The sequence below is a fragment of the Rhinoderma darwinii genome, chromosome 1, assembly GCF_050947455.1.
Source record: "Rhinoderma darwinii isolate aRhiDar2 chromosome 1, aRhiDar2.hap1, whole genome shotgun sequence".
In the NCBI taxonomy this organism is placed as follows: domain Eukaryota; kingdom Metazoa; phylum Chordata; class Amphibia; order Anura; family Rhinodermatidae; genus Rhinoderma; species Rhinoderma darwinii.
In genome coordinates this window covers 428,951,739-428,977,779 of record NC_134687.1, presented here as the reverse complement: position 1 = coordinate 428,977,779, position 26,041 = coordinate 428,951,739, and the positions used below count along the sequence as shown (strand labels likewise).

At 41.1% G+C, this 26,041-nt stretch overlaps 1 protein-coding gene across 2 annotated transcripts in view; it reads right to left on the bottom strand.

Annotated features, from left to right (window-relative positions):
• Positions 1-26,041, bottom strand: part of UBE3B (ubiquitin protein ligase E3B) — a 58,129-nt gene that overhangs the window by 2,613 nt on the left and 29,475 nt on the right. For both annotated transcript variants that reach the window (XM_075830524.1, XM_075830532.1), the window contains exons 14-27: positions 25,081-25,248; positions 24,730-24,901; positions 24,426-24,544; positions 23,907-24,021; positions 23,431-23,530; positions 18,994-19,113; positions 18,427-18,603; positions 18,226-18,336; positions 18,008-18,145; positions 14,596-14,661; positions 13,348-13,406; positions 2,576-2,758; positions 805-916; positions 634-726 (exon numbers count right to left, since the gene is read on the bottom strand). In XM_075830524.1, the coding sequence (XP_075686639.1) occupies positions 634-726; positions 805-916; positions 2,576-2,758; positions 13,348-13,406; positions 14,596-14,661; positions 18,008-18,145; positions 18,226-18,336; positions 18,427-18,603; positions 18,994-19,113; positions 23,431-23,530; positions 23,907-24,021; positions 24,426-24,544; positions 24,730-24,901; positions 25,081-25,248 (1,733 nt within the window). The remainder of the gene's footprint in view (positions 1-633; positions 727-804; positions 917-2,575; positions 2,759-13,347; positions 13,407-14,595; positions 14,662-18,007; positions 18,146-18,225; positions 18,337-18,426; positions 18,604-18,993; positions 19,114-23,430; positions 23,531-23,906; positions 24,022-24,425; positions 24,545-24,729; positions 24,902-25,080; positions 25,249-26,041) is intronic.

Sequence of the window (26,041 nt, the reverse complement as noted above, 5' to 3'; positions counted from 1 at the left end):
TATTACAAAACAAGGTTTTAATTGAAGTCAAGGTGAGAATAATAAAGTGGATATCTTTTGAAAGAAATATAAAAACCTAGCAGTAGTTAGACAAATGTTTTGGATACACTCACAGGATAGGTGAAAAATTCTAAATCACTGGGACCCTCACCGATCACTAGTACAAGATCTCAAGCCCCCTTTTCCTCCTCTCACTTCTGCTGTGAGGATCAGTTTGTACAGAGCTTCATACAACTCTTCCATATATGAAGGGGTTAACAAAGCATTTCCTTTCAATAAGCTTAGAAACACATTAGTTAATGGTGAAATGGGGGAATATAAGAAGTTTCATCTTCATTTGTTCATTAGGGCAGTAAAAAGTTGTGAAATTTCAGTCACACAAGACTGTCCTCAAGCCAAACTCAAGCCATTATGTTGAGGAAGGTCCTGTGTGACCAAAACGTTGTTGGTTTTTCCTTTTTTTGCCCTAATGGAACATAAAGACTTGATGTCATCTGGCGCTTTGGATTCCTCCATTTCTGAGTTATACGATGGAGTCTCAATACCATCCTGGGACATCTGTGCGGATGACAAACTGTTACATATGTTAATAATGTTACAAAATCCAAATTGTTACTTATTAAGAAGTCTCACCTGATCGTCTGATACCTCCACACAACGAATAGAGAATGGTGGTTTGAGGTAGGCAAATCCTAAAAGAGGAGATCGGGAGCAGCTAGTAATAAACTGAAAGAAAAAAATAATAATTATATAAAAAATATTCAGGATTGTACAGGACATTATTAAGATGAAGCATGATCTTACTTTTAGAAACATGGCTTTTTCCTCTGAATTGAAATCATTTGCGAGAATATCCCACAGCCAGACAATAACCCGATGACTGCCATGGAATCCTCCATAGTACACAGTGTGCTTCCTGTTAAAAAGGGAAAAAATAAAGATGACAATATTCTTCTAGAGCATACAGTATGTCACTGACACTTCCAATACAATAGAATGCAAATACAGCTTCCTCTATACACAATGGGGGAGATTTATTAAGAATTTATAAACAGTCCGCTGGAGGAGATGCGACAAATTTATTAAGAGGCGAACACCTCTCCATAAATGCTAAGCTTCTGAAAGGGAGTGACCTCTCCTCACACGACACGGAATCGCAAAAATAGCAGCGAAGCAGCACTCAAAAATAAAATATTTATTCACCAGACATGGTCTGTAACGTTTCACCTTCTCAATGAAGGCATTTTCAAGCGCCAATAAATGTGTTGCATCTTTCGGCTGGCCATGCTCAACAATTATGGTGTTACAAAGTCCTGATGCTGCCCGGTGTCAGTATCTTGTATGCACCGCGGCCTACTACATATTTTACATTTTTTATTTTATTTTCCCGATCGGGAGTGCCAGCACCTGCCTCTACCTTCATATTTCCACTAGATTTCCACAATAATTTACGGCGTTTTCTGGCGCAAATTATAGGAAATTTGTCAGGACATGGGTGGCCGTGCCCCTTTCCACTAAGCCTCATCCACTTTTTCAAAAGTGCCGTGAGCGGTGTAAACTGCCCAAATGTCGCACATTTTCCCTTGGGCCTTTTGAGACTTTTCTATGACAGAAAACTGATGTAGAAAGGTTAATAAATTCCCCCGAATGCTTCTGATTTTTATTATATATAGACACAAACATATTGCTCTTGCCTGTTCAGTACTAATTGTACAATTGCTTGCTTGGAGGTGATCAAGCTAGTAGAGGGGTTTTATAGCACTGCTCCCTGTAAAAAAATGGATGCAAAATAGCTGCCCTCCGGAAGGAAGAAAATTGTCTCTCTAGTGCCACCTATCGATCAATAAGCAAATGTCTACCCTTTTAAAAGACTTCAAAACATGACTGACTAATAATAAACCAAAACTATAGACATCATTCCATCTGAAGGACAGTTATTTTGCATATAATGCTGTTCACAATCTCACGCCTCTGTATATCTCTGCACTAATCTCTAGGCGCCACATAAAAAAACAACCTACACTCTGCACATGTCCACCTTCTCTTACTTCAAGATTCCTCCTGTACTTTTCTCTTACTTGGGTATTCCTATTAGATTGAGCACATATACAACAGGATCCTCTAAAAAATCTATAGCTAGCATTATAATATAAGCCAAGTGCAGTGTTATGTCTTCTAGCGTACCGGATATGTTAAACTGGTTTGCCTGCCTGCATTTATGCACACATTTGCTATTGAACATTGATAAATTCATCCTGGTACAGTGCTACGCAATATGATCATTAAAAAAAATGAATTGATGCTGCATGTAGTATAGAAATATTAGTGGCTTGAGACTACTGACATTTCTGACATGGTACAAAATCAAACTCATACGCGCAGTTTTTGTTTATCCAAAGTCAGCATCATAAAGGAAGTTATAGTACAAAGGCTTTTGGGATTTTGTTTCATCTGGCTTTGCACTGTAATGTAAGAGAAGCCTTTATGATAGAGACCCAAGTGTTAGATTTGGCAGAAAACACATACATTAAAGGGAAACAAAAGATCTTATTACGCCTTCAATTATTTAACTCACTTGAGGTCATCCAAGTCAATTTCTGCATTGTCCCCTGATATAAGCCGCTGCAGCTCGGGTGCTGAGAACATACGTATCCACTCAGGCCGGATGATGGAGCGGAAACCACTGATGAGAGCAGCGGTCTGGTTCTTAATCTGTGTGTGCATGCGGAAATGAGCCATAAGGTGGATGTAACTGATCCTAAAAAACAGAAAGGAAGAGTCAGTTCAAAAAAATCTATATATTCTATGGAAGGCATTCTTTCTAAAGTTAAGATAGAAGAACGTAGAATGCATTTAAAAATTATACAGATCATAATAGACAAATAGGAATTTGCTAAATTGTATATCATTTAAACTAAATCCTGTTTATTGGGCTGTGCATAGAGAATAAAATGAACATTCTGGACATGGGAACAAAAAAAATACAAGCAGGGCTCATAGATATTGGTCAACAGAATACGAAGAATAAAAAAAAATATGGAAAGGAGTTGTTACAAACTCGTAGAATCAGTTGCAACAAAAAATACAAATACAGTACAAATGCAGCGGTATTCAGGACATCATTAATAAGCCAATAGGACTGTACCCAGACGTATCATCGCCAATTACAAATATTTGAACAAAGAAAACCTGCAATAGGAAACTACTCTTGATATAGAACCAGCAAGGATCGCTGTCAATTTCTTAAATAATCCAGTGCTGTTGTTTTTTATAGATTTAAAGGGAATCTGTCAGCAGTTTTGAACGACATTAGGGAAGGGGATTGCAAATAGACATATGGTCTCGTTCATGCAGGTTGCATAGCCGAAAAAATTATATTTTATTCCCCCAGACCCGCAATTGTAAGGGCAACTAAGGCGGGCACTTGATGTTCTCAGTGACGGCTCTAGCGATCTCATATTGGCTGCTAGAACTATCACTCAGAGCAGAGTGGCACTTGAGACCACCGCATCAGTTGAAGCAAACGTCGGCTTCTTGGTCATGCAACTTGAATGACCGAGGAAAAAAAGGTATGTTTCCAATGCCCGATTCCATGTAAGTTATTGTCATAACTTACTGAATTGTTAACCCAGTATTACTTGCTACAATTGCAGCTTCAAATGGGGTTTTCCCATCACAGAAAGATATGCCACCACTTTCTGATTGGTAGAGGTCAGACTGCTGGGACCCCCACAATCCTGACAATAAAGGGGCCATAGAGCTGGTTTAGTGATGAGGCCCCTTCAAAGGATTCCTTGCTCAGTGTGCTCCCTGTCAAATATGGAAACCGCTTTAAGAAGAAAAGAGGGATGAGGTTTCAAAATGATTATGTCCTCTTAGATATTAAGGTAAGGAGGACAAGACAAGAAGGCTTGAATCTTTAGAGAAGGTTCTTCCAAAGGCTCAAAAGATTGCTTTGTAAGGGCCCAAGGAGGGACTCTTTAGAATCTTGAAGCCGCCATATTAGATGTTGCTTTACAGAAGCTCTTTATCCACAAATGATCTGCTAATGTCTGAAAGACACTAAGGGCAGCAACATGGACCTTAACAGGTTCCCGACCGCTGGCCGTAAATATACGGCCAGCGGTCAGGGTCTCTAAAGTCCGGCGTATAGTATATATACGGCCGCACTTCAGAGACTGTGCACGCGCGATCGCGTGCACACAGCTCTATGCCCTGGCTGTTGCTAACAGCCATGGGCACTGGGCAGAATGTCAGGGGTCAATCTTTTGGCCCCTGAACATGTGATCGCTGTGACAACCAATCACAGCGATCACATGCATTTCTGCATAGAAAACAGTGTGCACGCGATCGCGTGCACACAGCCCTGTGCCCTCGCTGTTACCAACAGCTCTGGGCACTGGGCAGAGTATCAGGGACCAATCTGATGGTCCCTGAACATGTGGTCGCTGTGACAACCAATCACAGCGATCACATGCATTTCTGCTTATAAAACAGTGTGCACGCGATCGCGTGCACACAGCCCTGTGCCCGCGATCGCGTGCACACAGCCCTGTGCCCTCGCTGTTACCAACAGCTCTGGGCACTGGGCAGAGTATCAGGGACCAATCTGATGGTCCCTGAACATGTGGTCGCTGTGAAAATCACAGCGACCACATTTGTTTTATTTTGAGTTTTCTGGCAGTAAATCTCCTGCCTCTTTTCTTCTCCTCAAATATTGTTTCAGTTTGAGGAGAAAAAGAGACTCGGGAGAATTGCTGCCAGAAGATTACAGTGAAAAAAAAAAAAACAGTTACACTATAAAACATTCTCTGTATAGATAGATTTCTATCTATCTATACAATCTATCTATCCATCTATCTTTTTTTCTATCTATCTATCTACCTTTCTTTCTTTTATTCTATTAGAATAGGCAGGTAGGGAGTATATAATTATATATATATCCACATATATATAATATATATAGCAATAGCGGTTTATTTTTTTGTTAGCGGTAGTGTAGATATATATAGCAGTTAGGCCCCATGCACACGACAGCAAAAAACCTCCGTTTTTGCGGACCGCAACTGCGGTCCGCAAAAACTGAGCCATTCACTTTCATTGAACGCTGACACCTTTCAGTAGCACTACGGAAGGGTGTCAGTGCCGTGGAAATGTTCCGGGAATTATGGAACATGTCCGTTCTTTCGCATTTTGCGGGCCGTGCTCCCATACTTTGTATGGGAGCACGGCCCGAAAATGCGGCTGTCAGTCAGCGGCCGGCCGTGCCCGCGATCGCGGACAGCAATTGCGGGCACGGTCGTGTGCATGGGGCCTTAGTTTGTGTGTTTTATAAAAAAAATAAAAAAATAAAATTTGTTTAGTTAGTGTTAGTGTTAGTTACGTTATGGCGAGGAAGTTGTTTAGCGCCGAGGAGGCATACGCCATGCTGTGGTCTGAGTCGGAGACCGCATCAGAGATGGCGTCCGAGATGGAACCTGTTTTAGGTAGTGACGATGACAGCGTCACTTCAGGTTCATCTTCAGGGGACGTTGTCCCTGATGCAGTCGAAACTGCAGAACATGAAAGCGCAGGGCCAAGTAGCGCTGTAGCACGGGACAGCCTGGTCCCTCCAGTCCAGGCTCTTGTATGGGCACCTGCCCCATCTTTTGGGCCTAGAATCCACGGATTTACTGCCACTCCTGGCATAACCGTGGACAATACAAATTTTGTCCAAATGGATTACTTCCATTTATTTATAACGGACGACATCCTAAATCAGATTGTCCACGAAACAAATTTATATGCCACGCAATATATAAGGCAGAAACCTTCATCCACCCATGCCAGAGATTGGACGCCCACCAATTTGCAGGAATTAAAAAAAAATTTGGGGCTCACCCACAATATGGGTATTGTCAAAAAGCCCTCCATTAGGTCTTACTGGTCAACAAGACCCGCCCAAGCCACCCCAGTATATTCTGCAGTAATGCCCAGGTCTCGTTATGAGACAATAATGAGGTTCCTCCACTTCAATGACAACGCACAGGCCCCCCCAAGTACCGATGCAAACCGGGATCGGTTGTTCAAAATAAGACCGCTAATAAATTCCCTGAATAATTTATTTCTGCAACTCTACACCCCTGAGCAGAATGTAAGTGTGGACGAGCAGATATTTTGGAAGTGTTATAGAAACTGTTGAGTTTTGTAAAACCAGCTTTGAAAAAAAGCGATATGTGAAATAATCTTCTTCTATCCTCCGCCCTCCTACATCTCTATGTGATAAATAAGGCCACATATTTGGTATCCCCGTGCACGGGAGAAGTGGCAGAATGTGAACGGAGATTAATTTTGACCGTGGTCTATACCGTGTGTGAAAAATGCTGGTATAAACTGACGCATTTGCTAAAAAATTGCTAATTTTATTTTGTTCCATCTTATTCAAGAAACTTTCAGAAGAAAACTGGACTGTCTAAAAATATGATAAACCCCTTGAAGAAAACCTTGTGGGGTCTGCTTGCGTGAATGAAGTCATTTATGGGGTGATTCTAATGTTTCAGCAGCATTAGGCCCCCCAGAAAACAGTATGCGGCTATAAAATCAAATGCAAAATTCCTGGACCGAAAAGGCCAAAAAGCCTCCTTTTATGCCAAGCCCTGGCACATGCCCGCAGTGAATAAGGCACACATATTTGGTATCCCCATGCACGGGAGAAGTGGAAGAACGTGAAAGGAGATGAATTTTGGCCGTGGTCCATACCGTGTGTGAAAAATACTAGCCTAAACTGACGCATTTGCTAAAAAAGTGCTGATTTTATTTTGTTCCATCTTATTCAAGAAACTTTCAGAAGAAAACTGGACTTGCTAAAAATATGATAAACCCCTTGAAGGAAACCTTGTGGGGTCTACTTGTGTGAACGAAGTCATTTATGGGGTGTTTCCAATGTTTCAGCAGCATTAGGCCCCCCAGAAAACAGTATGCGGCTATAAAATCAAATTCAAAATTCCTGGACCGAAAAGGCCAAAAAGCCTCTTTTTATGCCAAGCCCTGGCACATGCCCATGAATAAAGCACACATATTTGGTATCCCCATGCACGGGAGAAGAGGAAGAATGTGAAATGCGATGAATTTTGTCCGTGGTCCATTTTGTGTGTGAAAAAGCTAGCATAAACTGACGCATTTGTTAAAAAAAAAAGCTAATTTTATTTTGTTCCATCTTATTCAAGAAACTTTCAGAAGAAAACTGGACTGTCTAAAAATATGATAAACCCCTTGAAGGAAACCTTGTGGGGTCTACTTGTGTGAATGAAGTCATTTATAGGGTGTTTCTAATGTTTCAGCAGCATTAGGCTCCCCAGAAAACAGTACACTGCTATAAAATCAAATGCAGAATTCCTGGACCAAAAAGCCTCCTTTTATGCCAAGCCCTGGCACATGCCCGCACAGTGAATAAGGCACACATATTTGGTATCCCCATGCACGGGAGAAGTGGAAGAATGTGAAAGGAGATGAATTTTGACCGTGGTCTATACCGTGTGTGAAAAATGCTAGCCTAAACTGACGCATTTGCTAAAAAAGTGCTGATTTTATTTTGTTCCATCTTATTCAAGAAACTTTCAGAAGAAAACTGGACTTGCTAAAAATATGATAAACCCCTTGAAGGAAACCTTGTGGGGTCTACTTGTGTGAATGAAGTCATTTATGGGGTGTTTCTAATGTTTCAGCAGCATTAGGCCCCCCAGAAAACAGTATGCGGCTCTAAAATCAAATGCAAAATTCCTGGACCGAAAAGGCCAAAAAGCCTCCTTTTATGCCAAGCCCTGGCACATGCCCGCACAGCGAATAAGGCACACATATTTGGTATCCCCATGCACGGGAGAAGTGGAAGAATGTGAAAGGAGATTAATTTTGTCCGTGGACTATACCGTGTGTGAAAAATACTAGCCTAAACTGACGCATTTGCTAAAAAAGTCCTGATTTTATTTTGTTCCATCTTATTCAAGAAACTTTCAGAAGAAAACTGGACTTGCTAAAAATATGATAAACCCCTTGAAGGAAACCTTGTGGGGTCTACTTGTGTGAATGAAGTCATTTATGGGGTGATTCTAATCTTTCAGCAGCATTAGGCCCCCCAGAAAACAGTATGCGGCTCTAAAATCAAATGCAAAATTCCTGGACCGAAAAGGCCAAAAAGCCTCCTTTTATGCCAAGCCCTGGCACATGCCCGCACAGTGAATAAGGCACACATATTTGGTATCCCCATGCACGGGAGAAGTGGAAGAATGTGAAAGGACATGAATTTTGGCCGTGGTCTATACCGTGTGTGAAAAATACTAGCCTAAACTGACGCATTTGCTAAAAAAGTGCTGATTTTATTTTGTTCCATCTTATTCAAGAAACTTTCAGAAGAAAACTGGACTTGCTAAAAATATGATAAACCCCTTGAAGGAAACCTTGTGGGGTCTACTTGTGTGAATGATGTCATTTATGGGGTGTTTCTAATGTTTCAGCAGCATTAGGCCCCCCAGAAAATAGTATGCGGCTCTAAAATCAAATGCAAAATTCCTGGACCGAAAAGGCCAAAAAGCCTCCTTTTATGCCAAGCCCTGGCACATGCCCGCACAGCGAATAAGGCACACATATTTGGTATCCCCATGCACGGGAGAAGTGGAAGAATGTGAAAGGAGATGAATTTTGTCCGTGGTCTATACCGTGTGTGAAAAATACTAGCCTAAACTGACGCATTTGCTAAAAAAGTGCTGATTTTATTTTGTTCCATCTTATTCAAGAAACTTTCAGAAGAAAACTGGACTTGCTAAAAATATGATAAACCCCTTGAAGGAAACCTTGTGGGGTCTACTTGTGTGAATGAAGTCATTTATGGGGTGTTTCTAATGTTTCAGCAGCATTAGGCCCCCCAGAAAACAGTATGCGGCTCTAAAATCAAATGCAAAATTCCTGGACCGAAAAGGCCAAAAAGCCTCCTTTTATGCCAAGCCCTGGCACATGCCCGCACAGTGAATAAGGCTCACATATTTGGTATCCCCATGCACGGGAGAAGTGGAAGAATGTGAAAGGAGATTAATTTTGGCCGTGGTTCATACCGTGTGTGAAAAATGCTAGCATAAACCGACGCAATTGTTAAATTCTTGCATTTTTTTCCAATTTTGCCCACTTTAGAGAAAAAAAAAAAAATTATATATACTGACAAATGCCACTAAAACAAAGCCGTATCTGTCCTTTAAAAAGAGTGTAAAATTCAAAGATGAACTTTATTCACCTGCTGAGTTATAGTCATCTAAAGAAGCGCATAGCAAAATTGTGAAATTTGCTCTGGTCATTTAGCTGTAAAACAGCCTAGTCCTTAACCGGTTAAAGGGAAGGTGTCATGATTTTTTATTATATTGCTTTAAATAAAATATAAACAAAGATTTTATTTATTAGTGTTGTCACGTTCTAATTTTTACTGTGTTCAAAATTGTACTTCTCTATGGGGGCTGCCATTTTTTTTCATCTATGTATGTGTCGATTAAGGCAATACATGAATAGTGAATGAATAGTGACGCTGGGGGCTTCTCCAGGAGTCGAATCCCCTGCCAGAGTAGGCCAGGGATTCCGCTCCAGGAGTAACCCCTTGACATTACTGTCCATATATGGATAGTAACGCCGGGGGCTTTTGCAGGAGAAGAAATCCCCTGCCAGAGCGGGGTCGGGCCACCGGGGATTCCGCTCCTACAGGGAGCTACAGTGGTGCTATCTACGGGGGATAGGGGGGGTTGCCATCTTCAGGCAGTGGAGTGCTATCTACAAGACTCGAGTCCGCGGCCAGAGATCTTGCGATGCTCTGGCCGGGGATTCCATTATTGAAACCCCGACATCACTGTCCATATATGGACAGTAACGTCAAGGGCTTTCCCAGGCTCAGCGCTTAATGTAGCGCTGTGTACGGGGAATCCTCGGCCAGGATCATTTTTTACCGGCCGTTACAAGGATTGATTCCGAAAAAAACGGATGCTAAATACTGATCAATTGACTTCTATGGGAGCCGTGTTAAAAAAACAGCTGTGTGAATGCATCCATAGATCTCCATCGTTCTGAGAACGGCCATTACAAAAACGGCTGACGCACAGCCATTTTTCACAGTCGTGCATGTGAATGTAGCCTTAGAGTACCAGTTTTTAATTCATGGTCTAGAATTCACTGCAAGTATTCAAGAATGATAGGAATGTCCAGCTGTGCCCAGAAATTAGGAAGAAGGCTTTTGATTTAAAAACTTTAAATAGTCCTCCACACTTTAAGGCAGATTCTTGAAGTAGTCTTCTCTCAAATTTTTAACAAGGTTTCAATGACTTTGTCAGGAAGGCCATTGTCTTTTAAGATCTTCCATTCAATATGCAGACTGACAGATGAAGTTAGTTCACTGCTGGATGCAAAACTGGGCCCGGGAAGATTTTTCTTTTGTGGAAGCCAGGGAGGTCCCTGGGACATCTGGAGTAGTAACGGGAACCAGGACATCTTCAGCCAGTGAGGAATTAATTTTACTCTTTTATTTGTCAGTACTCTGGGGATAAGAGGAAATGGTGGGAATGCATAAAGAAAACCACGGATAGGATAGTGTATCGACTGCTATTGGCTGTGCCCTGTGAGACATGGAGAATAATTTTTCCACTTTCCTGTTTTCTCTTGTAGAAACAAGTCTATTACTGGCCGTCCCCATTTGCTTGTATTATCCAGGAAAACTTAAAAGGGTTGTCCAGGATTAGAAAAACATGGCTGCTCTTATCCAGAATCAACGCCACATCTGTCCATGTGTTGTTTCTGGTAATGCAGCTCTGCTCCATTGAAGGAAATAGAGCTCAGCTACAATACCACACATAACCTATGGACAGGTGTAATGCTGTTTTCGGAAATAAGCAGCCATGTTTTTGAAGTTCTGCAAAACCACTTTAATGGTCCAAGGACCACTCTCTGATCAGGTAATCAGCTACATGATTTAATGTTCCTCTGAGGTAGAATGCTGTAAGGGATCAAATCTTATCTTTCCAGCTAACGATCTTCTCTGTAAGATGGTAAAGATGTTTGCTTCGGGTGCCACCCTATTTGCTTAGGTATGTTACAGTTGTAGCGTTGTCCGAAAAGACCATTAAATCTTTTCATCTTAGTATGGACTCCAAGACCCTTAGGGCCTCCCAAAGCGCTGTTAACTCCTTCATGTTTGAAGAGGGCAATGCTTTGATCTGAATGGGCTGCCCACCCGGGTTGACTTGCATCGGTTGTTATGGTCTCTGGGTGTTTTGGAGGCAATCTCACTCTCCTCTTTTACCCACCAGGTGAGGAATTTCTTCACTTTCAGAGAAATTATCCATCTGGAATTCAGGGATTCATTTTTTTTGTGCCAGCATGAAAGAAGAAAGGATTGTAGTGGTCTGGAATAAGCCTGTGCCCTTCTGATTACCGGATTACATGATGTTTAGATACCTAAAACCACATGATCTTTCACACTAAAATAGATGTATGCGTGGAGAAGAAAGACAATGTTTATGTTTTTTCCTCTGAAAGAAAAGACGACTGGAGTCTCGAGTTCAGAAGGTTACCTAGGTAGATCTTGATTTGACCCGGTATGAGGTCCAATTTTTCCAGATTCATAATCCAGCCCAGAGAGATTAGGAGATGTTGGGTGAAGTTCAGGTGAGAAGCTACTACAATAAGCAGGTCGTCCAAATATGGAATTATCAAATTTCCCTGCTGGTGAAGGAGTCCTGAAACTTCTGCCATTATTTTTGTAAATATCCTGGGAGCTGAGGAGATCCCAAATGTAAGTGCATGGAATTGAAAGTGCTGGATCTTCCCCTTCACCATCATAGCAAACCTCTAAAAATTGATTAAAATTGTTTAAAGTTTTGGTGTTTTGGCACATAGAAGTATGCTTCCTGGAGGTCTATTGAAGCCATATAGCAATTTGCCTTTAGTAGATTTATCTTTGGAGAAATGGCCGTAAATTATGTATTATTACTCTGAATCTCCAATTTGGCTTTGGTACTAAAAAAGAGGAAGAATAAAAGCCTTTTCTTTTGAGATAATCTGGATCTGGGATTATAGCAGCTCTTTGCAAGAGGGACTGAACTTCCATCTCTAGGACCTCTTGATGATGAGGAGGTAATAGTGGAGGACTGGTGCCAAAGTTTTCTGTAGGAAAAGTCACAAACTATTTGGAAGCCTTGAGAAAGTATGTCCATAATCCAAGGAGATAAAGAAATTTCTGACCATACTTAAGGAAAGAACTTCCACTTCTCTTCTGATGTCATTGAGATGATTGGAGACAGCTTCTCCACTATTATGATTCAAGAGAAAACCTTTATTGCCCTTTTGGCCTTGCCATAGGATTGTTTTCTCTTTTCTTGGTTCTTGATGATTTTTTTCTTTTCCCCAAAAGGACCGTTTTTGTTGAAAATAACAAGAGAATGTGGGAAAGTCCTTCATTTTGCCAGAGGCTTTAGATGGGTCTACAGAGTCTGCACATGAGGCCGTATCTGTCAAACTCATTATGCAGCAGGCAGACACCACAGATTAAATAAAGCAAAACAGCACAGCAATACAAAGAGCAACCCTACTTAATAGCCTATTTTGGCACCACAAATTATCTGGTGTGTATGCCTTTAAAAGGGCCGACACTGCTCACACAAGGATCTGGCCTAGAACAGACAATGCCCCAAGGTGAGTCTCTGAGTCGAAAAAAAAGTCATTCAAGTAGAAGCCAGCTGCCAAGACCTTGGCTCTAGTCCTGGATGCCCAGGGCTGCCTGCACTGCCGGACTAATGACATAGGCTGGAGTTTTCTGATCGGAGCCCAGCATCCTACCCCGATCCTCCCTAGGACAACTCGCCGCATTAACAGCTGCTGCCAGGGGAAGAAGAGACATAAGGGTGGTAGATGTAAGACCCCTCTTTGCACACAGGACAGGATCTTACTTTCCATATACAATGGACAAAAAACAATGGGAAAGATAAAGGGAAGGAGAAATTTAAACTTCTTCCTCATTGTTCCTGTTTGGAGGGCGGAAATATCTTCTGGTGGTGCTTAAATGTCAAAATCCAATTCTTAACATTTTATATTTACAACCTGTGCCTCCTGAAATTAGCATGGGTGAATAACAGTTACGAGATTTAACAAAATAAATGTTATAAATATAAAACGAATTAGTGTGTCTGTCATAATATTATAAAAAATATGAACATTTGTCAGAATTTATCACACTAAGTTCTGCACAACATTAGAATTTCTCCAATTCCATGGCCTAAATAGCTTGAGAACAACTGACATGTATTTCATGTAGAGTTCCTTCTTCCTTCTAGAAGTACATATACTTACTTGTTTTCATTAGTTACAGAGATAGATTTCCCTCCAGGGGTCAGCTCATGACAGACCAGCTAATAAAAGATATAAATAGATTAAGGAGGATTAAAAGTGGTTATTACAATTAAAAATAGAATGTGTTTTCTGGCTCGTGCACAAATGCAGAATCAAGTGCACGAACGCTATTCCATTGCATACTATGGTTCTGTATTATGAAGCCGTAGGCGCTCGGTGTGCTGCCATACGGTGCCTCTGTATGGCAACTCCATAATTCGGAATTTGATGGAAAAAGCCACAATTTGTTTTCTGTCAGAATCCATGTGAATCCGACAAAGAAAAACTATATGCCTCTGTATATTATATACAATTTGGGCCCATAGAATTCTATGAGTGCTGTAACACGGCTCTTTACAACTCGGAATGTGCATGTAGCCGCAATATGGCTGTGTGCACTTACCAATACAGATGCCTTGTTAATAAAACAATGAATTTCTATAGCCCATTAGTGCAGCATTTGCAAAAGCAGATGCTTTAACCATTTCATGGCTAACTCCATAGATATATCCTTGTAGTATTTGTAATAGGTTCCGAAAATAGCGCTGTGATATAATTTACCATCACTGAAAGGTGCTGGCAGAGAATGCCAGGAACTTCAGATTTCCATTGAATCTCCACCTTTTAACATCATGTTTTTACATTAGGTCCAATATTCTGAGCTAATAAATTTCCTAATATATCATTATAGTCGTCACAGCTTTGTTCTTCAGATACAGAACTCCTACATACCCGAATAGACATAGATTTAAAGAGCACCTACACTTTCAATTTTTCCCCCATAAATCAGTAGTACAAGCAAAGAAAATTAACTTTGTAATATATTTTTTTACAGAAAAACGCCTCCTCCACTTATCCATTCAGCAGAAAGGAGATAGGTTATCAGCTTCACTAACAGATCAGGTAACAGCTGCCCATAGAAGTCTATAAAGGGGAGGAGGAGATGGGAGCTGCTGAATGTAGACAAAAGAGATACACAGCGATGCGGCTGCAGCTTCCAGTAAGTGTTTTATCTCACACCAGTTATGGATTCTCAGCTACACTGCCCAATACTGCTGTATAATGCCCTCAATGCTACTGCTGCTTCTATAAGTGTATTAGATAGATAGAGAAAGAGGAGCAAGATTCTCTACTGCTTATTCTGAAAAGTCACACCAAAAATAACAAAATATGCAATAAGTTGGCAAAACAAATCATAAAATCATATACCTGACCCATGACATCTTCATCATAAGAAAGTGTGAGGCCCAGATCACTAATATCTCCATCATATCGCTGTAAAATATAACAGATATTTGTTTTTATAGGTTATCAGCTGTGCAAAGAGTTTTCACACCTAAGTAATCGCATAAATACAAAATATATCAAGCCCAGCATGAAAATGTAATCCCTTTTATTACCGGCCAAAAAACTTAAAACTATTGACATTAGGTAGGATTGGTATTGTAGGTAAATAAATAAATGAACAAAACCTGTAATAGTTTAACCCCTTAAGGTCTAAGCCTATTTTGGCCTCGTGGACACAGCCGATTTTTGCACATCTGACATGTGTTCATTTATTTGGTAATAACTCCAGAATGCTTTTGCCTATCCAAGCGATTCTGAGATTGTTTTCTCGTGACATGTTGTACTTTATGATACTGAAAAACTGTCGTCGTTAAATTCAATATTTATTTGTAAAAAACACCAAAATGTAGAGAAAATGTGCAAAAATCTTCATTTTTCTAAATTGTAATGTATCTGCTTGTAAAACAGATCGTAATACCACACAAAATATTTACTAGTTAACATTTCCTGTATGTCTACTTTATGTTTGCATCGTTTTTTGAACGTGCTTTTGTTTTTCTAGGACGTTACAAGGCTTAGAACTTTAGCTGCAATTTCTTGCATTTTCAAGAAAATTTCAAAAGGCTATTTTTTCAGGGACCAGTTCAGTTGTGAAGTGGCTTTGAGGGCCTTATATATTAGAAACCCCCTATAAAACACCCAATTTTAAAAACCGCACACCTCAAAGTATTCAAAACAGCATTCAGAATTTTTTTTAACCCTTTAGGCATTTCACAGGAAATAAAGCAAGTAGAGGTGAAATTTACAAATTTCTATTTTTTTTACGAAATTCATTTGTAATACAGTTTTTTCTGTAACACAGAAGGTTTTACGAGAGAAACGCAACTCAATACTTATTGCCCAGATTCTGCAGTTTTTAGAAATATCCCACATGTGGCCCTACTGTGGTAATGGACTGAAATACCGGCCTCAGAAGCAAAGGAGCACCTAGTGGATTTTGGGACCTCTGTTTTATTAGACTATATTTTAGGCGCCATGTCAGGTTTGAAGAGGTCTTGTGGTGCCAAAACTGTGGAAACCCCCCAAAAGTGACCCCATTTTGGAAACTACACCCCTCAAGGAATTTTTCAAGAGGTATAGTTAGCATTTTTAGCCCACAGGTTTTTTGCTAAATTTACTGGAACTTGTCTGTGAAAATGAAAATCTACTTTTTTACATTTGTAAAGCAATGTCTCCCGATTACGGCAATACCCCATATGTGGTAATAAACTGCTGTTTGGACCCACAGCAGGGCTCAGAAGGGAATGAGGGCCATTTGGATTTTGGAGCGCAGATTTTGCTGGAATGGTTTTCGGTGCCATGTCGTGTTTGCAAAGCCCTGGAGGGACCATAACAGTGGAAACCCCCCAAAAGTGACCCCATTTTGGAAACTACACCCCTCAAGGAATTTTTCTAGGGGTATAGTTAGCATTTTGACCCTACACGGTTTTTGCTGAATTTATGGGAATTATGCCGTGAAATTGAAAATCTAAATTTTTTCTAATAAAATGTAGTTTTAGCTCAGGTTTATTCATTTTTACAACAGATAAAGGAGAAAAAACACCACAATATTGGTAAAGCAAACTCTTCTGAGCACAGCAATACCCCATATGTGGTAATAAACTGCTGTTTGGACACATGGCGGAAGTTAGAAAGGACGGAGCTCCATTTGACTTTTGGAGCTCAAGTTTTGCTGGAATGGTTTGCGGCCCCATGTCACATTTGCAAAGCCACTGAGGGGCCAAAATTGTGCAAACCCGGCAAAAGTGACCCCATTTGGGAAACTATACCCCTCGTGGAATTTATCTAGCAGTATAGTGAGCATTTTGACACACAGTTTTTTTGCTGAATTATTGGGATTATGCAGTGAAAATTAAAATCTACATTCTTTCCACTAAAATGTTTAATTGTTTTCATGTTCACAAGGAATGAAGGAGAAAAAGCGCCCCAACAATTGTAAAGCAATTTCTCCCGAGTACGGCAATACCCCATATGTGGTTATAAACTGCTGCTTGGATACACCGCAGGGCTCAGAATGGCAGGAGTGCTACTTGGCATGTAGATTTTGGTTGATTATTTTTTGGGCGCCATGTCGCATTTGCAGAGCCCCTGAGGTACCCGTACAGTAGAAACCCCTGAGAAGTGACTCCATTTTGGAAACTTTACCCCTCAGGGTAATCATCTAGGGGTGTACTGAGCATTTTGATCCCACAGGTGTTTCATAGATTGTATTAGAATAAGGCAGTGAAAATGAAAAAAAAAAAAAATGTTCCCAAAAATATGTAGTTTTGCACCCAATTTTTTTTTCCCCACAAGGGGTAATAGGAGAAAAAACAACACATAATTTGTTACCCAATTTCTCCCGAGTACAGCAATACCCCATGTGTGGCCCTAAACTGCTGTTTGGGCACATGGCAGAGCTCAAAATGGAAGGAGTGCCATGTGGCTTTTAGAGCACAAATTTTGCTGGACTGGTGTAGGGGCGCCATGTCGCATTTGCAGAGCGCTCTTGGGTACCAGAGTGAGTGTAAAACTATGAGACGTGACCCCATTTTGTAAACTACACGCCTCAAGGCATTTATCATTTGCCTGGACATATGACAGCGCTTAGGAGTGAAAGGCGCATGTGAGACCTATTTTGGTGATTTTCGCAGCATTAGCCCACAACGGCAGGGCTCTGAGGTCAAATAGTAAAACAAACCCCCAAGTAGTGACCCCCATTTTGGAAACTGCACCCCTCAAGGCATTTTGACCACACAGGTTTTTTTTTTACTGTTAGAAATGAATGCTCAGTGGATGGTGCAAAGTGAAAATTGCTAATTTCCACAGGTATGTGCCATTTTAGTGCACAATATTTTGTGCCCAGTTCGTGCCACTGAAGACAAATACCTCAAACTGTTAAGCGGGTTCTCCCGGGTATGGCGATGCCATATATGTGGACGTACACTGCTGCTTGGTACGTCCTGGTGCGTTAAGGGGTTAAACTAACAAATGAAGCAGAAATTCTGAGAAAAAAGACCTACATATCTATCGTTCGTTTTTAACCTAGGAGGATAAGAGTAGGTTGGTTATCTTGTTTTAGTTATACAAAAGTAGAATTTAACAATTGAATACATTTTCAGTACCAGACACTTCTACTTCTTTGATCCTTGATAGGCAGTGTCTGCGTCTAACTTTGTTATATGACAAGAAATACCATTTGCATTATCAATTGATTGAAGATGCCATCAGAACTTTTACAGCATGATTCAATAGTAGAAACTGTGTCCCTAAAAAGTACTCAGGCAGCTCTAACCTTAATGGATGTAAGATTCTTGTAGAACTCAGAATCCAGGGAGGGAAGCTCATCCACGGAGCTGTAGAAGATGCTGTGATGGTGCCCTAACAGCTGACTGAGGAAAAATGAAGCAAACGGAACATCCACCACAATCCCCTAAAAGAGAGATACATGTCACTTAAAATCCTACTCAGAATTTTTAGTATTTGAAGTGGAAATTCAAGACCATATTTTACCTCATACACTGCCTTTCCAAGCATCTTTCCTACAAACTCAAACAACTGTAGGTAATTCTCATGGATATAAGATGTAGGCGATGGGTATAATCGATCTGCAGAGCTCGTAGTCTGCAAGAATCAAGACAAGCAGATTTGATAAGAAGCAGGTAAAGATTACAGAAGGTAAAGGAAACAGACTGGTTATGGTCCACCAGGTACCTTGAAAAGATTTAGAGCAGGATCAAATACTTTCTTTATGATCTCCTCTAAGAATTCCTTAAAAACACCATCCTGGTCTATTCCAGCCTCGTCTACTCCCAAGTCATTGACAAATTTCACTCTAATGACTCCTTTCATGGCATTCTGGGAGAGCTGCCTTAGTTGGTCATAACCATCCTTGTAAAACACAAAAAAAGTATATACACTAATCACTAATAAAATAGGTCCTCTTTTTTTATTCATATTCAAAGATATATATTGTGGAATTTTTAGAAACAATAGGAAAGATGTATAAAATATGGTGCAAGGGAAAAGTGTAGCAGTTGCCCTTGGCAACCAATCAGATTCCACCTCTTATTTTCCAAAGGCCTTTTGGAAAATGATAGCAGGGACTTGGTTGGTTGCCATGGGCAACTATACCATTTTTCCTTTTCACCAGTTTTAATACACCTCCTCCAATTTCATGGCACATCAGCAGATATTTTCATTATGAGCAAGTATAGCGATTTTCAAAAAACACTGATATATGAACATATATTCTGCCGGGTTTTTATAATCTTTGGGTACCTCAAGCATTCGTGATCTTCGTATAGTGATGTGTGTTACATGAGGTGAGGCAGTGTTGGTCTCCACCAAACCCAGCTTCTCCTTTTCCTTGGTAACTATATTTCGGAACAAAAGGACTCTCTGCCAGAAGCAATGAGAAGATGATATTAATAACATTTTAGAAAATCAGCATTAAAATAAACGAGGAAATGAAAAAACATTCATAATAAACTGAAAAGTTCAGAATCAGACATGATTTACTTCAAAATTAAATGACAAATCCAAACTTTACTTTTTTCTGACAGCATTTGAACAGTTGTCCTTTTTTGTATTGTTTTGTTAAAGGGGAATTCCCATCATTTATGGAATATACACAGTTTGACCTCTGTGACCCACACTTATCTCTATAATGTGGGTCCCCGTGACCTCTGTCCCACCTGGTGAGGCGGCCGCGGCCATCCAGGCAGAGAATGAATGTGCAGCTTTCTCCATTCTGTACTATGGGCGCTACAGAAACAGCCGAGCAAGCATGCTTGGCTGTTTTTGTAAGTACCATAGAAATGGGCGCCTCACTAAGCGGGACAGGGGTAAGGTAACCCGCGTTCTGAAGATAGAACCTCCTCTGTTACCAGCACCTATAATATATTTATTGCTTATCCAGTGGGTATAACATAAATGTCCATGAAGGGAGCACCCCTTTAAGTGCATTGTACTGTAGGAAATATGACTACACACATATATTATAAACTGTATATTTTAACGTGCACCTGTTATGTAAGAAATATATACGAGTGAGAGCAGCATGTGACAAGTAGCTGAGACAACATGATCATGACTCAGTATAGAAAAAACAATTTCTTGATAAATTAATTGGGGGATACAGCACCATAGTTATAGGCCTCTGGAAAGGTAAAAGTCTTGGCACCGCCCAGGCATGCCCTGCCCTTCCCACAGAAACTGGAAAATTCAGTTTGTACATAAGCATTAGGAAACAAAAAAAACAAACAGGTCCACAGTCCCGAAGGAAAACCAAACAAACACTCGGGGCAACAGGTCCCAGGCTTGAACCAAACTAAAATTAGAGGACGAGATCTGTGTCCCGCATGAGATTCAACGAGAAATAGTTTTTACAGTGAGTACAAATATCTTGTTTTCTCATTAAAATGATTGGGGGACACAGCACCATGGGACTTTCTGAAGCAGTCCCAGAGGGTGTGAAGTAAAAAGTAAAAGTACAACCATGAGAACCGCGTAACACACAGCTGCAACACTCTGCAAACCAGACTGGCATAAGCAGAGGTAAAAGAATGGACTTGGTCAAACTTATTGAAGGTGTGCACAGAAACCCAGGTAGCAGCCTTGCGGACCTGAGAAACTGAAGCTTGATGCCTGACCACCCAGAATGTACCTGCAGCCCTTTTAGAATGGGCAGAAACGCGAAAGGGGAGGAAATTTATCCTCGGACCCATAGGTGTCCGAAATCACAGACTGAATCCAACACGCAATAGTGAGCTTAGATGCGGCAAAACCCTTGCATGGCCCTTCAAGAATAACAAAAAAATAATAATAAGAGAGCCGAAACTACTCTATTGCAGCCAGATAGACTTGACTGCTCTTACCAAATAAAGACAGTTACATAGTTAGTACGGCTTAAAAAAGACACATGTCTATCAAGTTCAACCAAGGGATGGGAAAAGGGAAGGTAAAAATTACGCTCCCTTGGATGAGATAGGGAGGGGTAAAAAGCAGGGAGAACAATTTCTATATGAAAGGAAGAACCTACCTACGGTAGGAAGGATGGAACAGGTCGGAACACCACCTTATCCATATGGATGACCAAAAAAGGGGACTTCAGTAAGTTCAGAAACCCACCTGATGGAGGTGACAGTCACCAGAAAAGCTACCCTCCAGGAAAGGAGAAGCAACAAAATGCCTCTCACGGGTTCGGAAGGAACCACCTGAAGAGTCCCGAGGACCAAATTAAGATTCCAAGGCTCAATGGGATGTCTGAGAGAAGGGGACTGCATGAGCACCCCTTGCCAGATAATTCAAGTCCATGTTCAAGACCTGATTGCAGGAAGGACAGAATTCTAGGTGTAGAAAATTTTAAAGGGTGAAAATTACTATGTTCACACCAGTGGAAATAAGCCTTACACGTACAATGGTACACCTTGGCTGACTGAAGTTTTCTCGCCTTCAATATAGTCTGAATAACAGGCTCAGAGAGACCTTGGGCTCTCAGAATCTCGGCTTCAACAGCCACGCATTAGAGGTAAAGTGGTTTGGAATGGTGGTGCTTGGGAAAAGAGGTCGAGTAAACACGGAAAACACCAAGCCGCATCCACGATAAGGTTGATTAGGTCTGCAAACCGGCCGGGGGCACCAGAATCGCTGGAACGCCTTCCCTCTTGAGTACTCTGGGCAAGAATGGAAGTGGAGGGAAGAGATACAGGGGAGAGAGAACTCATTCCACTAAGAGACCAGCACATCGATTGGGATGGCCTCGGGATCCCGTGCTTTAGGTCAGAACCTTGTGGTTGAGATGGGATGCGAAGAGATCCAAGTCTGGGTAGCCCCACCTTTGGGACTGTTTACGGAATACTTCTGGGTAAAGAGACCACTCTCCCAAATCTAGTCTTTATCAGCTGAGAAAACTTGGGGCCCAAATCTCCACTCCTGGTATGTGGGCCGCTGACAGCGCTTGAATATGCTGCTCCGCCCACAGTAAGAGTTGAGAGGACTTCAACAGAGTCACCTGACTCCTGGTGGCGCCCCGGTGATGCAGTTAAGCAACCGATATGGAGTTGTCGGTCTGGATCCTGACTGGCTGACCCTGAAGAAGAGTCCAATGGGAGAGGGCTAGAAAAACTACCCTCAATTCCAGGAGGTTAATCTGTAAGAACATTTTCTCCTGCGACCATGTGCCCTGAACCTTGTGGAGATGAAAAACTGCAGCCCACCTGGACAGACTGGCATCTGTTGAGATGACCAGCCACTGGAGGAGAGGGAAAAAACCGACCCGTCGTGATAGGCGGAAGGCCTAGAAAAAAAGCCAAAGACTAAATTTGAAAGCCAGTCTGCAGCGCCGGTGGGATGAGCCACGCAAAAACTTTGCACAACGGGAAATGCTAGGACCTTAAATTGTGAAGGTGGGTGAGACGGGTTGAAGCGGGAATGAGAAACAACCTAATCACCCTCCGGAGTCTCCGGGTGTACGCAGGGTCACCTCATCAGTAACCTTGTATGTATAGTGGGGTTACTGGCACTCCATCTGCGGATGCACAAAAAACACGTTAGGTGACCGGCGGAGAAGGAAATTCAGTGTAGAGGACTGCCTGTTTTCCCGGCCAGTACAGGGAATTGACAAGGCTGAGAACATCCTGACAACCCACCTGCAGCTGATGAGATACAAAAAAAACAAAACAAAAAAAAACAACAAGAAACAACAGCAGACCTGAGTATCAGGTAATGTCTGCCTCCTACTGACACTAGGCTAAAAACTGAATTATCCAATTAAGCAGTGGAACTGCTTTTATTTTTCTAAGTTTTTGCCAAAATAAAAATTTATAGAAATTAAACAATAATGTAAATGTGCCAAAAAATGGTACCTACATAAAGTAAAACTTGTCCCGCAAAAAACAAAGTCTTATACAGCTACGTCGGACAAAAAATGAAAAAGTTATGAGCGCCGATCCTCAAAGCCAAAATTGGCCGTCTCGATAACCTCTTAACGAGAAAACACAAGTCTACATTATATTGTGAAAGTGATTGTCCAGTTTATAAAGAGCGTCTCTCACTTTGGAGGAGCTGTCCAGTCCAGTATTACACAGACAACCCACTGATTTACGTGGGCACTGTGTAATGCTGAATTAACTATTTGGTGGTGCTGCCACCAAGGGAAATTTAACATGTACTGCCAGGTTTCCCCACGAGTTACAGCTGATCAATGGGGGTCCCAGCAGGGGAGCACTTTGTGATCAGCTTATTGTCAAGGGACCCATCTAACAATAAAGGTTTGTCCAAAGCGGAGAACCCCTTTAAAGGGGTTTCCCCAACATACACAGTAAATGGAGCACTAACTAGGTATGCCAGTGTGATCCAACTAATTCCCTGCAGAGAAGTGGCTGTGCATGCAATGTATATTGCTGTAAATCACCTAACTCAAATAGATGCCTGTCACACTATGCATTCCATCGTGCACATCTTACAATGGCTGGGTCCACAGTATAACAGCTCTGTATAAAAATAGCATATAATCTTAGCTTTGGTAAGTATATTGCAAATTTCATAACTATGTCAGTTGACTTTATTTTTACACTTTAAAATGTGTGTGTGAATCGGAGACAATATCTATAAATCCTGTTTTGTGGAATTGACACATCCTAGGTGGTTACGGGTTAATAAAATAAACACACGTGGCACGTATAATGCAGTCTATATGCAAGCAATGGCACATACATTTTTGTGCGGGATGACATGAGGGATGTACTGAAGTAAGAGTTGGGCTCGTTTTCTCTCTTTGTCTAGTTCTTGGAAGAGCACAGCCGGTTTAAGATCTCTGTGTAGACAAATAACAATGATTTCAGAAGTTTTGTAGCCAAATCATAATAAATACAATCATATTCTGATACACATGTATAATGTCCAAATAAGCGGGCTACATTTTTTTAAAATGTAGTATCAATCTTGTAGCCTACAAAGACTAAGGCTATGTTCACACAGAGGAATTTTTGTGGCCAGTTTTCAGCGGTGCGAATGCATACGAAGAGGAACGAACGAGACAGCCAGATTACTACCATAAAAGGCGAAAAATGTTTGCAGACCGGCGAGAAGTCAGTAGAGTTCAATAGGTGAAATTCTGGTGACAGGTTCCCCTTACCTTTAAAATACCTCAATAAGGAATATCACATACATCTTATTATATATTAACTCACTTCCGCAACCAGTGGTCTTCTGGGGCAAATCTCCTGCGGCAATCTCTCTCATACAGAACCATTAGCCAGCCATGCACAGAATGGAAAAGCTCCAGGGTTTCCCCTTTGGCATTGTCTGCAAAGAATGTAAATATTCTTTTTTTTTATCATGATAAAAACTGTTGTGGGCACTCCAGTAAGTACACACAAGGAGTATGATCGAAGTGACAAAACAAAGACAGCAAATTATATGAAGAAAGTCGATTGCTTAGAGGAATGCAATACCAGACAAAGCCCATGGACAAGAGTAGACCCTCTTTCCAACAATCAGCACTAAAATTCTAGCATGAAAACTGTAAACCTTGAGATGACTACATTTTTTTGAATAGAAGGGTTTTATTTTGCTAATAAAAGATTCACTAATAGCTAGATCGGAACATAAAATTGATCTCATTAGAGGGCAAATGTTGAAGTACTAAGAGAGATAAAATATACCATAAATGCAGTCAATGAACTGACAGAATATGCGTACGATCTTACCCAGAATACCATCCCAGACCATCTTGAACACAAAACAGTTGAGAAATGCAGAGATAGTGACAAGTTCTTCCAGTTTGAAAGATATCTGTTCCTCGTAAACCTCAATATCATCCAGAATCCTGACAGACAGACACACTAAAGCTATGAACATTGCAGTACAAATACAGCATTTACTTTTTTTTATAAAATAACATATGTTTTCAGTTGTGGAAAGCAATACAATTGTATTGCGTACTTCCACTACTTCAATATAGATAATGAGCAAGTCAATTATCATTCAATGAACTGAATGTTAGACACTCACGTAATTAAGTGCCTGGAGCAGTCACAGAAGAGGACGAGCATAGCCAAAAGTCTACAGGACTCCTCCGTGTCATTGCTCAAGCACTCCAGGAAAAGCTTCAGCCCTCCCTGAGGTCCCAGTTCACAGATAAAAGCCCATAACTTGGGCAGAAGATCATCCAGGTAAGTTAGGCCTAGAGAAAAAAGCACATATTCTGATGGCAGTAAGAATTTTAGTGCCTCGCTGAGGATTCATATATTTAAACATATGGGAAGGATCTGTTCAAGGAAAAATAGTTTTATAAAAGATCCTCTAGGTACTAAAAAATACAGGATCAATGCAATTACACGAAGTGTCAAATATGGTACGTACCAGTAAGAATCTGCAGCCGGATCTGAGTGAGAGTAGTAAGTACAGTTTGGTACAACACACAGATATTGCACACTTTTTGCACCTCTTGGGAGTCGACTCTTTTACCTCCAATCGGTTTCAATATGTGACGAACTGAGGCAGATTTCTGAAATGCCCTTTTAAACAGGTCTGGAAGAATACATGCAGAGAAGCAATGTAAAACTTAATCTAAAAAAAAAATTTGGATCATAGATACATCATTTCTTAAAATTAATACCTTCGCGCTCAGTCGTGCTATTTGCATCGTTCGCGTTCAGCGCCGGAATAGTACATCGCGGGAGAATAGCCATTTCGGCCGTCTTCCCGACACATACAGGAGCTGCGACAGCTGCTGTCTCGTACAGCAGCTGCCGCAGCTCCTACTGCAGGGAGTGATCGCTGTGTCCCCACTTATTAACCCCTTGGAAGCCACGTTCAATAGCGATCGCGGCTTTTTAGGGGTTAAGCTACCATCGTCGGCCTGCTACAAGATAGCGGCCGGCTATGGTGGCTATTGCAACCGGACGCCTAACAATGGTGTCCGGCTATGCCATCTATGGAAGCCTAGTGGGTCCTGACTAAGTCAGGACCCACTATACTTGCTGTCAGTGAGTAGCTGACAGCTCGAATACACTGCACTACGCATGTAGTGCAGTGTATTAGAATAGCGATCAGGGCCTTCTGCCGTCAAGTCCCCTAGTGGGACAAAGCAATAAAGTTAAAATAATTTGTGTGAAAATAAAAGTTTTAAAAGTAACAAAAAGTAAAAATCCCCCTTTTTCCCTTATCATTCCTTTATCATTAATAAAAATAGATAGATAAATAAACAAATAAACGATACATAATTGGTATCAGCGCGTCCGTAACGGCCTGAACTACAAAAGTTTTTTGTTATTTATCCCGCACGGTGAACGCCGTAAAAGAAAATAATAATAAACCATAC